At 42.2% G+C, this 17614-nt stretch overlaps 1 protein-coding gene and 1 pseudogene across 1 annotated transcript; both read right to left on the reverse strand.

Annotated features, from left to right (window-relative positions):
* Positions 1 to 350: 350 nt before the first annotated feature.
* On the reverse strand, positions 351 to 833 carry LOC131237988 (amino acid transporter AVT1J-like). Its single transcript, XM_058236120.1, has one exon. It carries the CDS (start codon positions 831 to 833, stop codon positions 351 to 353), a length of 483 nt encoding a protein of 160 aa, XP_058092103.1.
* Positions 834 to 1343: 510 nt separating this feature from the next.
* LOC131237989 (amino acid transporter AVT1I-like) lies at positions 1344 to 11862 on the reverse strand (annotated as a pseudogene).
* Between the last annotated feature and the right edge of the window lie 5752 nt (positions 11863 to 17614).

Below are 17614 nucleotides of genomic sequence, written 5' to 3' on the forward strand. Positions count from 1 at the left end.
TGTCTTCCGTTGCATTGGGCCCGCTTGCTGTTTTGATGGATTTCTGCAGTTAAGAAAAAATGAGCAATACGCCCAACAGGTTTTGGGCCAGACTTAGACCTTCTATCTTGGCCGGTGTGCTGGGCTTGGGCTTCACACACATGGCCTGATCGAATTGTGGGTTGGGCTTGGTCTTGGGCTCAAGCTATTAAAACCCAACCTGACCTGACCTGACCTAACCCGGCTCTGATCTGACTTTGTACGTATACTACATATATGCCATTACCATCTCCCAGTTAGGCAAGCCAGAATGTAGACCGCTTATTTCATTTCTCTAAAATGCCAACTTTGTGCAGGAGTGTCCTGCTCGATTAACAGCCAGAATGTTGTACAATTTGTCTTAGAGAATTATAAGTACATATGATTGTAACTGAAACCCCAATTACTAAAATCCCCACGATAATCACAAACTCAAGCTGACGACTTGGAGGAACCATGCAAGAAGCCTTGCAAATCTTAAGGTAACATATAGATGGAAATACGATCTTAACCATGCTGCTTAAAAAGGACCCAATAAGTGCCATAAGATACCCGAAGAGCAGAATTGTCAAGGCCACAATAACAGTGCTTATCACCAATAGAGTTCTGATGAGGATAATGGTCCTGTTGTTGGGGATATGGAACCGGTCTTCAATTGCCTCAGTGACCGGAGTAATTATCAATGCATATTTAGCGAGGGGGTTGATCAATGTGGTGTAGATTGCAATCTTTGAGCTAATCTTTCCGATGGGGAGATTTAATGTCACTTGAGACTTCACGTCCTGTCCATACATTAGGTAGCCTAAAATTGCCATTGTTCCATAATTGAAAGTGCAGATACCAAAGCAAAGGATCAACATCTAGAATGCAGGAAAATATAAGAAAAAAATGTCAAAAATCCTATAAAACATCTGGAAAATACCAATGATTTGATTTATCAATTATATAAAACCTAGCATTTAAAATTGGTGTCACTCAAGCATAACAGGCAAGGAACATTGTCATATAACTTCAGTGTCATTACAATGGATGCCTAAGAAAATGCAACAATGAAAAAGAGAGAAATGCACAAATGAATACTCATGATATCAGTAGTTATAATGTTATCACTTGTTCATTGGTCTTGATTAAAAAATGGGTGTTTTCGTAAAAAGAATGGCTTTCCTGTACCTAATGAGTGTGTATTTAGTTACAGAGTCACATAAGGTATTACTTTAGGTTGTTTTCAAGATTCTTTTTGAACAAAGAAAGTATGGTATTGGTGGATATACATCATTTATCTAGTGCAATTGTTTCCCTATAATGACGGTGAAAACGAGTTATGTGGGCCCCATTGTGATGCATTCATGACATTAATTCTGATTGTCACAAACAGCATCCCTTGTTTAGGCATGGGCACAAAAATTAGGCCAATCCCTGACCCTGGTGGGCCACATGAGCAGAAATTGTTGGGAGGGGGAGGGCACAACCTCTCAAGTGTTATCTATGGTGTGGCCAACCTGAGTCATGGATTGGTGTGATTTTGGCCCATGACCATATATGGGAGGGCATGCATGATGGTCAAAGTAGATGTCATGAACACATCATGGTGGAGTTCACATAACTTGTTTGGGCAACAATTGTGGTGAAAATGTTTGCAAATGATAATTTTCCTACATAAGCACACATGTATAACTAGATGAAGGATAACATGAGCTAGTTTTAAAGACTTTGAGCACAAAATTCTAAAGTACTCTAAATATTAAATACTAAAAAAGCACATAAAAATATTTGAATCTATATAATATATATCTTAGTAATTTCAACTTTTTATTTTAAACCTTCAGAACCACCAAAATTAAGACTGAAAAATGGAAAGTCTGAAGTAGAGATGTCAGATACCCTTGTTTTCACTTACTTTAGAGAACTGAGTTCTATCTCTCATAGAAGTGTACATGGTGGGGAAAAGTGGATACCCACCATCACAGAAGGCATATAAGCCAATAGCAATAGGAAGTCCACTCAAATTATAAAAAACCCCTCTTCCATGAAATCCAATAACATCAACTGTATACCAATCCAAAAAACAGAAGCCACTATAATGACAGAAGACATTGCTCCCCCAGCAGAGACATAAGCAAGCATGTCCAAGCTCCTTAACCACGTAGTAGGTATAATTATAAGGGAAGAAAGTATAACAAACCCTTGTTTCCCTCCAACTTTCAACCCCATGAATTTGAAATCCATGTCAGGAAACAATTTTGTGAAGTTATCACCTTCCGTTACCAAGAACTCAATTGCCACCCAATACAATTCAATATACATTAATAGAGCTATTCCAATTTTTACCTTAGAGCCGAATGCAAGCTCACCAATGTCAGGGTAGGTTTTGATACGTGGGTCTGAATCCATACACCTTCGCAACAGTAGTCCTGTGTAACAACATATTATTGCTAATAGTACAAAAAGTATCAAACTCAACCATCCTCCGGCCGCCAGTGCATAAGGAATTGATATTATGCCAATACCTGAAAAATAGAATAGTACTTTTAACAAAATATCAGTTTGTAATGCTTCTATAATCATCAAAAGGTATATACACAAAATGACTAATGAGTTAATTCGGCCTATGACTTCTCAGAGTTGATGCAGGTTTGGGCTTATAAACTCCAATTGTGAAATGGCTATTAAAACTGAATGGCCAAACGGATTTGGAGAATTAGTTGATATGCTGGAAGAGTACAAGAACCACATGCATGTATGCACTTATCCCTGGGGTACATGCATACATGTATATTTGAACTGTCTAAATGGTAACAGCCCTGACAATCACAACATTCATGTTCTTGAATTGGGACTACTGATTATTCTGTTTTAGCCGTTCATTAGACGAAGGTTAATAGGCCAGTTAGGTCATTAATTTGATTTTTGGGCTATAATTCAGCTAAAGCAGGCCCACTATTTGGACATTTTAATTGAGGGTAATCACAAGCCATGCGGATGATGATCACCAAGTACTCGCACGTACTTAACCATACTTAATAACCCCTAGAGCTGACTAAGAAAATTATTTCAAAATTTAAAAAAAAAAAAAAACAAACAAACAAACTTAAAGAAATTGAAAACGTAAAATGGTAGTACGTTGCTTTGTGTAGGGTCAACAAGCTAGTCCAACCAATCCCAGCATGCTGTGTCTTCCAAAGTGCCTAAAGACTTGTTTCCAAGTAGAAAAAATTCAGAGAGAACTGGATGCAAGGAGGGTGTGAGTTCATATATTTGAGAACTTGCATATTTCTCTTAATCATCTACTAAAATGGTTATAACTTGCTCAAAGGGTGTTGGAATTATGCACTTTTGAACTCGTTGAATAAGGCCGACTCAATAATCTTTTACAATGAACCAATTCACATTGTTTAGATATTATTTGATCCCGCAAATGAGGGGCGCAAATTATCATATGAGATCTTGAGAGTCAATTGGGTCTTGTGGTCCATTGATTTGATGTGGGTCCATTGAAAGCCAAAATTTAATTCCAAGGTGTATGAAATCATGACACATCTCAGGATTATCTCCGTTGTTGTGTTTCATGTGTCTAAGTGGGTCAAAATTGTGAAGCAATTGATCAGATCGTTGAATCTATCTGAGAATATTTTCTGCTTGAGGTGGGATCCACAAGGCCCAAAACCAACTATGGTACGACCCTTCAGAGTTAAAGAGGACTACTCATGTGAATCAATAAAAATCCTATACTTTGAAGAGTTCAATCATAGTCCAAACTCAGATCATCAATCTACCCACAAACATGATGAGTCTCTCTCACATGCAACTTCCACGTATAATAGTTAAACCACCTACCATTCTCTGGAAGAAAAGAAATCTCTCTCCTTTCTCGGACCCTCTCTTTCCTCTTCTACTCACAATCATCAAAAATAGTCAGAAAATCAAATATCAAAAGGTTGCTCAATGTCTTGCACTGTTCAGCATCTTGAGAAGAAATTTGACATCAACAAGTTTAATTTTCAGTTATGTACGTTTAAATTTAGGCCACCACATCGAAGCCACGAACGATGCTAAAAGGTATACTACATTTATTGTATGAATATGTATACATAGCCAAAGGTGGATGGCTGTCATGCTTTTCTCAGATATTTAGGAAAGGCTAATGTGTGCTTTCACTAGAACATTCTTTTTTTTTTTCAAAAGTTCCCGCTATATTTCATTGGGAAAAGAACTTTACACAAAGCGCAGGAGACCCGAGGCAATAAAAGGCTTGGGAAACCTAGAAAAACAGGACTGAGCCTATTCGGGAGGCCCTCCCAGGGCCCCCTATCAAATGAAAAGGAAAATAGAAGAGGAGAAACTAAGATCTAGACATGCACACCGCGCCTAAATCAGTCCTATTTAGAACCAGTTCACGTTGCGTGATCCGAGAGAGGTCGGACTCATGTCGCACCCCAGACTCGGTAACCGGATTCACAAGGAACCCGATAGCCAGTTCTGGCCGCAACAGCCTCCGTAGTACCCCATTCTCGGCTCCTGAAGCAGGTTCCGATCCTAGAATCCTACAAGGAGGATTTTCATAACAGTATAATCATTACCAATACAAGCATACCCAAGATCACAGCAAATATATCTGAGAATAACAAATACACACATCACAAAATCCACTAATTAAGCCCAAAATATAACTAAAATAGGGCAAGATATGTGTAATAATATCCCCAAATTTGGTGGACCATGCTACCCCAAAACATCCATTTATAGGCAGCAACCATGGGCCTATTGCTGAAATTCCAGCCCTCCCACAATCTGACATTGCTGGAAATTCAAAAATTAATTAAATTATATGTTTATTTTAGTTCCTGGTGGCCCATACATGTCATGGGGGGAGGGTCCACCCGATGAAGGGAGTGGATTTAACAGATAAATCAGATGGGCCATGCTACTAGACTAGACCCTATGAGACTGATTCAAACTACCCCAGCGGGCCAGGCTGTCAGCCACCTTATTGGCCTCTCTGGGAGTGAACATGATGGAGATAGAGTGCAAGGCCCTGAAGGAAAGAAACTGGTGTTTCCAATAGAATGTGATCCATGACACATTTCCCGCATTGGATAGGGAGTCTACCACAGCCCGTGAGTCACTCTCAACCTCGATGGAAGAAAAGCCCAATTCCAGATAGAGCTTGAGGCCGTCAATCATCGCCTTCACTTCAGCCATAAAGCTCGAACCCTACCCGTACCCTTTGGAGAAAGCGAACATGAAGACCCCTTTATCATCTCTACAAACACCTCCACTACCTGAGGGACCCAGGTTCCCCATCGAGGACCCATCCACATTCAACTTAACCTTACCTCTAGATGGTCTAGACCATCTCACGACCTCAAAAAGACGACTCATTCCACTGCCATGGGGGATCCGAAGCTCTGCCATCACATCCCTGTCTTCCTGCGATTTAGCTGGAGGGAGCGAAAAAGAAGTGCACAGCAGGAAAAGCCAGGACCGCACCTAGGAGATCGTTGGAGAGAATCTAATCGGGGTTCCATCAAAACACTGAGCATTCCTCGCCCTCCAGATCTCCCAGAGGATCAATGCAAGAGTGATACCTCTGAGGAAACCCATGAAAGAATTTCCATTAGAAATCGCCCACAACTGGGCCATCCTACCCCTCGTGGCCTGGTTAGAAAGATACGGCACCGACAACAGCATCGAGAAGTGAGACCAAATAGTTGTGGTGAGTTTCCCTTCGATGAAGAGGTGCTCGCTGGTTCCATCATCCCGATTGGATGGGTTGCAGCAGGCACAGGCCGAGGCCAGCTGGACCCCTCTCCGCTTCACCCTGCTATCGATGGGAACAGCCCTATTGAAAACCTTCCATGAGAAAATAGCTATTTTCCAAGGGAGAAAGGGATGCGACGTCCATCTAGTCCAAGCACGAGGCTGACCCCTGGACCTGATCAACTTCCACACTGATTTGGTTGAGAAATTCCCCAGCTTCTCCCTAGTCCATATGATGCGATCTTCTCCCTGATTCAACGCTAGACCCTCAACCTGCACGTGATGTCTGACGGCATCTGGCAAGGAGGCAGGGAAAACACCGTTGTGGAGAAGCCCGGCCTAGCCCAGCACGTCTCTGATCTTCAAGTTTGGCGGGTGCAGGGCCGCACCATCCAGAAGCCAATTCATGGGGGGGCTAAGCCCCATTCAATTCTCAAACCAAAAATTGTTGATCCCATCTCCCAGCAGAAGGTGGGAGTGATCTAGAAGTAGAGCGTGGAGGATCCTCACTTGCTTTCAAATGGGGGAGTCAGTTCGCCGATACACAGAGACGTCCCTAGAGTGATTGACAACGTATTTCGAGTGCATAAATCTCGCCCATAGGCTGGATTTGTAGCCGAAAAAAATAGTCCAGGCCCCCTTCATTCTCAAGGCCTCCGAGACCCTCCTGCAAGGCCTTGATGTCCAGGCCACCTTCCTTCGAAGGGGACGCAATATGCTTCTAGCCGACCCAATGAAATTTCTATTTTCCATCCGACCACCCCAAAAAGAAGTCGGCAAAACCTCTTTCTAGTAAAGACATCATTTTCCTCGGGGCCTCAATCGATGCAATGGTGTGAATTGGAATACTCAAGAGGACATGTTTAATGAGCGTGATCCTGGCCGCCTGATTGAGGAACTGAGATTTTCATCCCGAGATATGGGCCAATATTTTATCAATCATGGGCTGAAAGGATGCAGATTTGGTCCTCCCTCTGGACAGCGGCACCCCAAGGTAACAAAGAAGGGGGGACGATCTCGAGATTCCTGACAGTCTCTCCACGCACCGCGCCCTCCTCTCAGTCATCTTAAAGGAGACAATGAGGCTGCTCTTGGCCATATTGATCTTGAGGCCCGACACTTCCTTGAAATTCTTCAGTAATGCCATCATTTCCTGATTGAAGGTGTGCTACCATTGATGAAAATCGTCGTATCGTCCGCGAAGAGCAGGTGGGTAATCAGGGGGCATCCTTTGCTCTTGTGAAAGGGCTGACACAAATTGGCTTCAAACATGAACTTGAGACCCCTACCGAGGGATTCCATCATCAAGATAAAGAGACTGGGTGAAAGAGGGTCTCCTTGGCGAAGCCCTCTCACAGATTTGAAGAAGCCCGAAGGCTCCCCGTTAAGAAGAACCGAGAACCACGAACCCAACCAACATTTTTCAGCCAAACTGAACCACTCCTTGCAGAAACCAAACTTCTGGAGCACCGCTTTGAGGAACGGCCAACTGACCCTGTCATGTGCCTTTTCCAAGTCGATCTGGAAGATGGTATTACTGCCCCTAACTTTTTTGTCGATGTCCCTAAACAGTTCTTGCACCAAAGAGATGTTGTCTGTAATAGATCTCTCCTGCACGAAGGCCATCTGCTCAGCTGAGATGATCCTTGGCAGGATGGGGCTCAACCTGGCTGCAATCACTTTGGAAAAGACTTTGCATACATAGTTACAAAGACTAATAGGGCAAAAATCGGAAAAGGATCTAGGTGCCGGGATCTTAGGGATAAGACAGAGCAAAAATGAGGAGAACGCTCTAGGAATGTTACCTCCTTGGAAAAGGAATTTGACTGCGCGATGAAGGTCCTCTCCAATAATACTCCAACAGGCCGAGAAGAAAGAACCAGAAAATCCATCCGGGTCGGGAGAGTCATCCGCTGTAATGGCGGAGACTGCAGATTTTACTTCTTCCAACATTGGCATGGCCATGAGATAGGCATTGTCCTCCGCGGAGATCAGCAAAGGGATTGGGGATAAGAAATCGCCTGTCGGGGCAACCTCCTCTGAAGAGAATAGGCCCTTGAAGAACTCTACCGCTGCAGCCCTAATCTGTGCTTGGTTGTTGGTCGTGGACCCGTTCGGAAGCTTAATTTCCCTGATTTGAGCTCTTCTAGCCCGGTCGACAGTAGAGGCATGAAAGAAGTTGTTATCACCCTCCTTGAGCCACCTATTTATCGACTTTTGTTTCCAGAAAGTTTCCTCCATACACTCCAACTTGAGCAACGACCTTCTCTCCGAATCCAGATTGGACAGGATCGCCGCTGTTGGGCTGGTAATCGACTCCTACTCTAGCCTATCAACCCATGCAAAAGTGGCCTTGATCTGGCTAAAGATGTTCTCGAGAGAATCTCGGTTCCATATTTTAAGGGCCTGTTTAGTACTCTTCAACTTACACAACAGGTGGACCATAGGATTAATGAAGACATTCAATTTTCATGTGTTGGAAACAATCGCCTGGAAGTTATCGTACTGCGTCCACATCCTTTGGAAGCGAAACGGACGCGATGAAGCCAGGAAGAGAAGCACAGGGCCCTGTCCAACCTTGCCCATTTCCTACTGATGCCCGAACGATTGTTACACCAAGTGAAAGTAGAACCAGAGAACCCCGCATCAATGAGGCCGGCTTGGTTGATCGCATCCGAAAATTCAGACGAGCTAATCCCCGCCAAGGAATTCCCGCCAATTATCTCCGCCTGGGACGAGACCGCGTTAAAGTCCCCACAAGCAATCCAAGGACCAGCCACCACATTAGCCTGAATGAGAAGATCAAGCCCACAAAGTCCTCCTGCACAGGTAGGAGCACTTGGCGTACACACATGTGAAGTAAAGTGGAGTGCTGATGCCTAGGACCGAAGCCCTGAAGGCTAGGAACTGATCAGAAGCCGAAAGTGAATCCATGGAGATCGTTGAGTGATGGAACACCCAAATCTTCCCAGCTGCCAAAAAATTAGATAGGGAACAATGAAATCCTAGCTTTAGCCCAATATTGACTCTCCTAGAATCAACAATCATGGGCTCCATGATGATGACAATCAAAGGCTTGTAGGACTTGACAAGCCACTTCACATGTCTGGTCGAGGGGGAATTACCAATTCACCACACATTCCAGAGAAAGATACTATCCATCTGAAACGCTGCCTAAGTTGATGGCCCTGTTGTTCTTGGTAATCCTCCTACCGCTTCTGGATATGGCTAAGCCATTCTGACCCTGCGTCTTGATCACAACACGATCCCTGGTTCCTGCTATACTTACTGCTAGAAGATGGGAGTAGTCTGGAGTTTCGTAACCACCTATCGAATCATCAGTCTCAGAATCAGGCAGCCCACTGTGAGAAGAAGCCAGGGACTGGACCTGGCTATCCTGAATCTGTGGATCCCTGGTGAGAGAGGAAATAGGGAGATAGATTAACATGTATCTGGCCTACCACATCTTAGGAAGCCCTAGCCTTCATGACTTCTTCCATCCTTGGAGAAGAGCCAACTCCAGTTGCTTGAAGGCTAACTGCTAGGTTCTTCGGAGTTGCACCCTCAGATTGAGAAAGATTTCTGCGTCTGTACATGATAAACTTCTGGGGCTTGCCCTTACGGTCTAGGGTTGCTTTCTACTGAGGGGAGGGGTGCTGGGGGTCTCCGACCGAGAGATGGTGCTCCTTAGAAGCACATTGGGGGAGATGGGGTGGAAGTCTGGTTGATTGCCAGGGTGGAAGTCTGGTTGATTGCCAGGACCTGGATCTCTGCTAAAGTGGGGCATTAATCATTCTGACCGGGGGAATTGCCCTTCCGCAGGGATGAGTTAGGCTGCTTTTGGCTACGAGCCCTAGTCCTTTGATCAGATCGTCTCTCTTTGGGGGTGGAGGGGGAATCGACTATAAGTGAGGGGAGAACGGGGTGGCTGGTATAACTAAGTCCTCTTCGAAGGACGGAGTTGACGGCATGTGAGCATCATTGGGACTGCAATCAGACAAAAGTCATAACTGTAGCCCAACCTGAAGACGGGGAGGAACCAGATCAGTAGAGGCATTTTGACAAACACTTGGGGGCCTTCCTAGAAGTCTCCTCTGATGGGGCAAAAGGACTGCAAAACCCATTGTTTTATGCTTTGATCCTTCCTAAGAGGAGGGATATTGGGCAAGGGACGGAACTTGTGAAGATCCTCAGCAGGATTTTCGAATACTGCTAGAATGGTGTAGGAATCCTGGCCCATCTTCAGGTCCACTGTTTTGAATAAGTCTCTGCCTGGCCTAACGAGCACCTTGATTCTGGAAAATACCTGAAATATGCCGAACCTAGACACCGAGTCGATCTCCACCACCTTCCCATAGTGTTGGCCGATGTCGACGATCACCAATTCCAACCAGGCATGGGCTGGAATACCATACAACCTAATCCACACCCCTCCACGCCTGAGGACCTCATTGGGGTGCCAGGGCTCAATCCTGTCCAGGCCGAAAGATGAAATAAGGTCACTATCTGCACTGAAATCCTTGAGCTCTTCCTCAGATCTAAATTGAAGAAGGAATGCATCAGGAGCTATTCTGTTAACGTCAACTGCCGATGCTGTAAACCTGGAGTTCCAGAGAGTCTTGATGAGGTGAACGATGGGAGTTCTTTTATGACCTACATATCCCACTAGGAACAGAGCCAAATCCCGGCATCTCTGCTTGACCGCCGCTTTATCATCTGTAACCATGAACGACTTGGTTGCCGCCGGGGAGGCTGATGAGGGAGGGGGCCTTTGTTTGAGAATGTTGTTGTAGGAGTTGAAGAATGGGGGTATATGTCTCTGATGTTGAGCTTCTGTCTGCTTCCTCTTCCCCTGGGATTCGAACTTCTGGAATGCGGGTTGAACCATGACAACTCTCCCATCCAAGTGTTTACCATTCAAAACCCCAATCGCGGCTCTCGCATCATCTTCATAGGCGAATCGGACGAAGGCATACCCTCGTGTTTTGAGAGATCCAGGAAATGTGGGTTGATATATCTCCCTCACCTTTCCGTATCTCTCGAAAATCGTTTGGAGGTCCTCCCGGGAGCAATCAAAGGGAAGATTCCCAATGAACGCAGTGAAGAAATCAAACCTAGGTTGTGCCGGCAAGGGACGATGTGGGGTCTGGGCACACTTCGTGTACCTGTCCTTCTTGCTTCGATCACGGGGGAAATCCCTAACTAGAGGACGGCCTCTGCCTTGTTGGTATCGTCTTTCTGGCGAATGCTGAATGTCCAGATGGCGAGATGAGGAGCGAAACTTCCTCATCCCGCAGGACTTGCAGGTCATCGCTTTCACAAGAACATTTAGACATGAATGACGACCATCTTTACACATGCGAATAATTTGGATAAATACAAACACACATATCATGGGCTGAGGTATGTAAAAATCATTACTTGAAATTCATAATGATCAAAGGATCTTCAACTTCTGAATTTTCTGACTTAAATGGGAATGTTTATGAGTTTATTTTGCTCCATCCCTTAAAGAGCCAAGTTAGGACCTTTGATCAGTGTAAGTATGATGGTGTTGGGGTGGAGGGGCATCTTCCTGATCCTATTGGGTGTAGTTTTTCTATTATCAATCAAACTACAAGTTGGTGTGCTCCCACCATTCGGAAAATAAATTGGTACTCTATATAGGTACATGTCCACACAATACGCCTGCGAGATTCAATGCCCACATAATGTCCAGACTTGCTTGACACCTGAGATAGTGCATGCTAAGAGCAAGGTGCGTTGGTTCAACATGGATCTTATGATAAAAATTCAACAGTCTCATGCGTTGTGCAATGGAGGCATTAGGCGGTACTCTGCTATTAATAAAATCATGCGTTGCCACGATGACTTCATTCAATAACAGAAAAAAAAATAAAAATACAAAACTGGCTATAACTGTGTGAGTGAGAGAGAGAGAGAGAGAGAGAGAGAGAAACCTGATAAGGCATTGAGGCCATTGAGCAAAGTTCTAAGGAGAGTGGTGCCTGGCTGTGGATGTAGGCATTCTGGGGACTCCAGGCACTCGCCCTCTTCGGTGTTGGGGGGTCGCAGACTAAATGGGAATCACCTTTTTTTTTTTTGTTTTTTTTTTAAAGAAAAAAATTATTTTATTTGGGTTAGCTTGTTAGTACACACCCATGTCAGTACACACACTCCATGTTAGCCACCCCCACTAGGGATCGATACCAAGACCACAAGTGTTGAAACGATATTTCTCCACTCAGTCTGCCAGTTGAGCTATGGATCTGGGTGTCTAAATGGGAATCACCTGGTCTGATATCAACATAGTCCGTCGAAGGAGATTGTGCGGATGAGTAGATTGTCATCCACTCACAGAATATATGTATTTCTTTTTTATGGCCCTTGTGTGGTGGCTTCATTTTTAGATCTACGGTATCTATGATTTATTTTACCCCCCTACTGTGTTTGCTTAGTACTGACAACATGGGTGGGGGACGCTTTATAAAGACAGAGTTTTGCTAGTTAAATGGGTAACTTTTCCTGTTCCACCACCTGGCTCTATAGTCAGTGGGCTTCGAATGGACTCACGACTTGTTGGGATTTAATTGGGCCATATGTTGCTGTTGGAGAGAGTCACGTAACGCATGCTCAAAAGTGTTGTCAGATGTCTTCAATTTGTTTGTAACTATGTCCGTCGATCCCATCAACACTCCACTCGATCCCATGGATAAATTTTCGTTTTTTGGCTTTTGCTAGCTGGACAGTTTTAGGTCCAAATCATTCTGATCGAAGATGGCTTCGATCTCATCGATGGTCATCTATGGCACTCGATTTGATCGAAGCTCTCATCGACCGATTTGTGCAGTTTTGCAGAATTATGGTTTTTATTTCCTAATTTAATTTTAACTCTATTTAAGGGTTTGTAATCTTACTATTAGAATGCATTACACTAAAAAGACCAATAACCTTAGTTAAGAAATTACTTAGCGTCTCTTTCCCTCTAATGTCTTCAATTTGTAATAAAAATGCTCTTTTGCTGATTGAATTGGTCGGAGATGGATCCTATAATCTGGAAAAAAAAAAAAAAAAAGAGTAGGGAACAAATTCGGTGACTCTGAAAGCACAGCATTTTTGTGTCTCCATGTCATTTCTGCATATGTGACATAGATGGGCGAATGCAAAACCCTTCAATTAGTGTCCATTATAGTGAATTGTTTTCATCCAAGATCCAATGTTTTGGATAATCCTAGCCTTTTAATTGTTAGCATAGAAACATTTCCCTTTCAATGGGAATAGGTCCTTTAATCGGATAGTGAGATAGTTCAAGAAAATTAAGAAATTCTGCTGATAGGACAATCAATGGCTACCATCACAGGATGCAATATTGCGTGGATGATTGTATACGTGGAAGGACAAAAATAAGACAGCTAACCTACTAGAATACGTTAAAGACTCATCACTCTCACATGTGCCATTGATGTACAGCTACCTAAAACATTCAAGTTTTGGGTCCCATTTTGGATAGATCATATATTTAAAATAAACTGATCAAGCAATCCTAACCATCCAATTAATAGCTATCAAATAGATGGTTAAATGAAAAATAGCATGTGGTCCAAATTTGTAGGAAGGATTAGAGTGTTAATATTATCTTCTCTATGCAATTTTTTAGTTATGCTCCATCCTCTATCCACAGTCATGTACATCCATGCCATATGTACACTTGAGGAGTCACCATCAATTTTTAGTAGGTAAAAAAAGAGGAGTCATCGTTGCATAGGGTTCCAAGTATTTCCCAAAATACATTCTTTTAAGAGAAATACTTGGATACTCTGCAGATTGTGACAGATGATATGCAGGCGGTTAGAAGTTACCCAGAAATTGCTTGTGTCATACAAATATTTCAAATGAAACCGTCAAAATTACAGGCACCAGTTTACATGTATCAACTGACCCGATTTTTATACTATAATTCAATGACAGTGGATTCCACATTTTAGTCAGTCTACTTTTGATTAATATACACCAGATGTACCATTTTTAAGTTCCGAAGCAAGCGTCACACGCAGCCAGAGTATCAAAGAACTTCCCCTTCTTTTTAAGTATTCCATCAGTTGATTGCATCTCTAAATCATCATTGCTTGGAGTTCCGAGTATTTCCAAATACTCTCTTTCCTAGTTCTTAACATGTGGTATTATTAAACAATAGTGTAAATCTTCCTCACTAATCATGTGGGCCCACTGTATGTATTATCTTTTAGTGAAAATGCTTTTTCTTTTGTAAAGTTGATAATGACACTTCATCAAGGAATTTGAATGCACACAGCAACTTAGTGGGCCATTCCAATGGTCCCGCTAGTTTAACGGGCTGTTGAGGCCCACTCCACTTCATGTTAATTTCTTCCAGCAAAATTCAGAAAACACAAAATATTCCTATCGTCCCAGAGCAACTTAAACTACAGTGCCCTTCTTGCATTGAACATGTGGACGGTACAATCAATGGTCTAGACCGTCCATTAGATGTAGCCCACATTTCATAGACCACAGTGCCAAAATTACAACGATCAAGATAGGAAAAATAAGCAAAATATTGTGTGCTTACACATCAAGGAATAGGCTATAAATGCTTTGTGCCTCATTTCTTTTTCATCTCCACTGTAGGGTACTGTATTTGTTTTGGTCCAAACATTTGAATCATGCAATATGAAATCAGACGAGAAGGGTTTTTAAGCCATTGAAAGGTCATGTGGGTATGTGAATTTGTTACCGAAATTACACAATTTGATAAGAATAAAAATATGAAAATGATTTTGGCTTTTTATAGTGGTTAAATAATAATTAATGACATGTGTAAGTGCAAACTCCGCGATTAGAGTGAATTCACAGGGCTAGTTTGGCTACGTAAGAGCACCAAAAAGACAACATTCATGCCCTTTCATAATAGAACGCAACATGTCCAGATATAGTGCTGTAACAAACTTATGGTCTTCTAACATGGGGATGAACACTCCTCAAATCCATTTCGGGTCTGCAAGCTGCAGAGAACAAAATTTTCAGGTAGCATCAATGATGGAGGTATTGTGTTGGATTGCATGTATCTTTATAACTGAGAGATGGGAGATTGGGAGACGTTTCCTAGTTGAGAAGGCGGACTTTCGTGGATAGTAATTTTATGTAACCAGGGGTTTTAATCTCAGTTGAGAGCCATATACATCCAAGGAAGAACATGATTTTAATATGAGGACTGAGTTATCCTAGACATACACCTGCTCATTTGGTACAATCCTGACTGAGGGGACTACGAAAATGACAGTCACTTTGATGTCCGTGAGAAATCTGTCTGCCAGTTTCTCAAGATCAGAGGAGGATAGAAGCTAAAAATGAGGCAGATCTGCCTTACCAAAAGGAAATAATGAGAATGGAAACAACAGCATTGAAACCTTTGTGTGCTCAAAAGTTTTGGATCGGGTAAATGTTTGATTTCTCAGTTCACTTGAGTGGGATTAACTTTTTGTAAGGTTTGGATGAGTACATTCTTCTCTTCACTATTTGACGGCGACACAAATGCAACCACAGGCATCTCTATCAATCCTAAACACCTTTGATCTATATTGACTAGAGTTTTCACATGTCGAATATTGATTTTTTTTAAAAAATTATTTATTATTTATTTTGTGATTGTGTAGTTGATGGTCCGCAATTGTATGGTTATGGTTGTCTTGGATTGAGGCTAATTTTTATGATACAATCCATGTTTGATGGGTTCCACGATGTGGGTGGGCTTGTTAGGCAAGGGGACAATTGCAATCTTGGACTGATAGGGCTAGGCACAAATTTGTCAATCCTATCATTTCTTCTCTACCACATGTGATGCCTGTAGCGTTTGTCCAATTTACCTAAATTTATCCTTGTAATTAGTTGGGAGAATTGGGATTAGTTTGGCCCCTTCAATTAATCACATGTTTTTGCCCCTTTAGTTCTTTCATGAGAGAGGCTGCTCTCATATTTCCTCTTTGGTTGTAGCTCATAGGGAGCCTCTTTGTGGGGCCCACTTAATGACCGTGTGACTTTGATTTCATACATCTGTGTGCTGGCTCATTTTAGGGCATCAATGGATTAAAAAGAAAAAGAAAAAAAGGCAGGCCATAACATTGAAAAAGAGGAGATGGATGGGTCACTTGTAGTTGAAAACCACCGTTGCACTTTTCTCTACTTGTAGCCGCCTCCTTTCCTTCTTGTCTTTTTCTAGTTTTTAATCTTTTTTCACTCTTTTTTATGTTTGTTGCACGGTCAGAATTCTAATCTAGTTAAGATTTGGTTGTTGAATTTCTTCGATTATTATTTATTTTAACTATTCATTATTACTAGAGACATTTTGGTATACCATCATACATTACTCCTGTTGGGAGAATTAAGCTATGATAGACATGAGTAGGTCCCCTTCTTTAAATCAAGGTGGTTGAAACTAGAGGTGTACACAAGTTGAACCAAGTCAAGCTTAGGACGGCTCGACTCAGCTCGGCCGCTTGTTGGCCTAGCTCTAACTTGGCCCGGCTCGGTCCTCGAGCCTATTGGCTAGCTCGGATCGGTTCGGTCAACAATTCGGGCCAGTCCAAGCCGAGTTCTCTTGTGGAGCATTTTCACAAACGTATGAATTGCACCTTCAAAATCTCGCTATGTATAAAACAACAGCAATGGTTTTACAAGTATTTCATCAAATACCATGTAAATAACATTAAAAAAAAAAAAAAAAAAAAGGTATCTAATCCATGGGAAGAAAAGCTTTAATGGTTGGAACGAGAACTTGAATTATCAATTACCTTGCATACAATAAGTTCCCATGACTAAAAGCTTTGTGGGACCTAAAAGAAATGGCCTAAATTTGCTCTACCAATCCGTCCATCATTTCACATACATACCTTCCTTGCCACTAGTCATACTTTATTGAGTCATTTCATCAAACACTTGATGAGCAACAACAATATCAAAGTAACTAAGTCATTGAACTAGTTTCATCCGAGTTCGATTCTAGTTGGGTTCGATCCGAGTCGAGTCTAGCTCAGCTAAGCTCGAATTCGAATCAAAATTTTTTCAAGCTCAAAAAATCAACTCAACTCAACTTGAACTCAGTTTCCAACCAAGTCGAATCGAGCTTTTCGAGTCGAGTTGAGCGAGCTACCGAGCTAACTCTGCTTGCGTACATCCCTAGTTGAAATTGATGTTGTACAATTGTATCACGAGGTAGCACACTAAAAGCCTATTGTAATGGAGATGTCAAAGGTATGCTAATTATTTTTAAAGGAGTTATTGAGCCTGTATCTCTCCTTCAATAAGAAAATAAGTTCTTCCGCTGATTGGAATTATTGGTTTCACTATCATTTATAAATGAGTATAATGTTATATATTTCATTGGTTTATTATTATTTAAATATTTTTACTAGTAATGGTGTCTGTATTAAAGTAATTTATTTTGAGCAAATTTTGAATTATCCAACGTGTAAAGTGGACCCCACCACATCGATGGTTTAGACTTGAAGCGGATTGGCTAGTGCACCACACACCAGCTATATAACTGGTGTATTGACGCGAGCAAGCTTTGTGGGTCCCATCAAAAGGTATGTGTTATATCCAAACTGTCTATCCATTTGGTGAGTTTGTCTTAAGGCTTAACCGAAAAATAAGACATGTCTAAAGATCAAGTGGACCACACTGCAAAAAGCAGCGGGGATTGAACATCTACCTTTGAAGTCCTTTTAGACAATAGAGCTTTAGGATTAATATGAAATTTATTTTTCCTTTTCACCTTTGTATTTGTGAGCTTATTAACAGTTTGGATGGAAAAGAAAAGTTATGG

This window comes from Magnolia sinica, chromosome 2, assembly GCF_029962835.1.
Source record: "Magnolia sinica isolate HGM2019 chromosome 2, MsV1, whole genome shotgun sequence".
NCBI classification, from domain to species: Eukaryota; Viridiplantae; Streptophyta; class Magnoliopsida; order Magnoliales; family Magnoliaceae; genus Magnolia; species Magnolia sinica.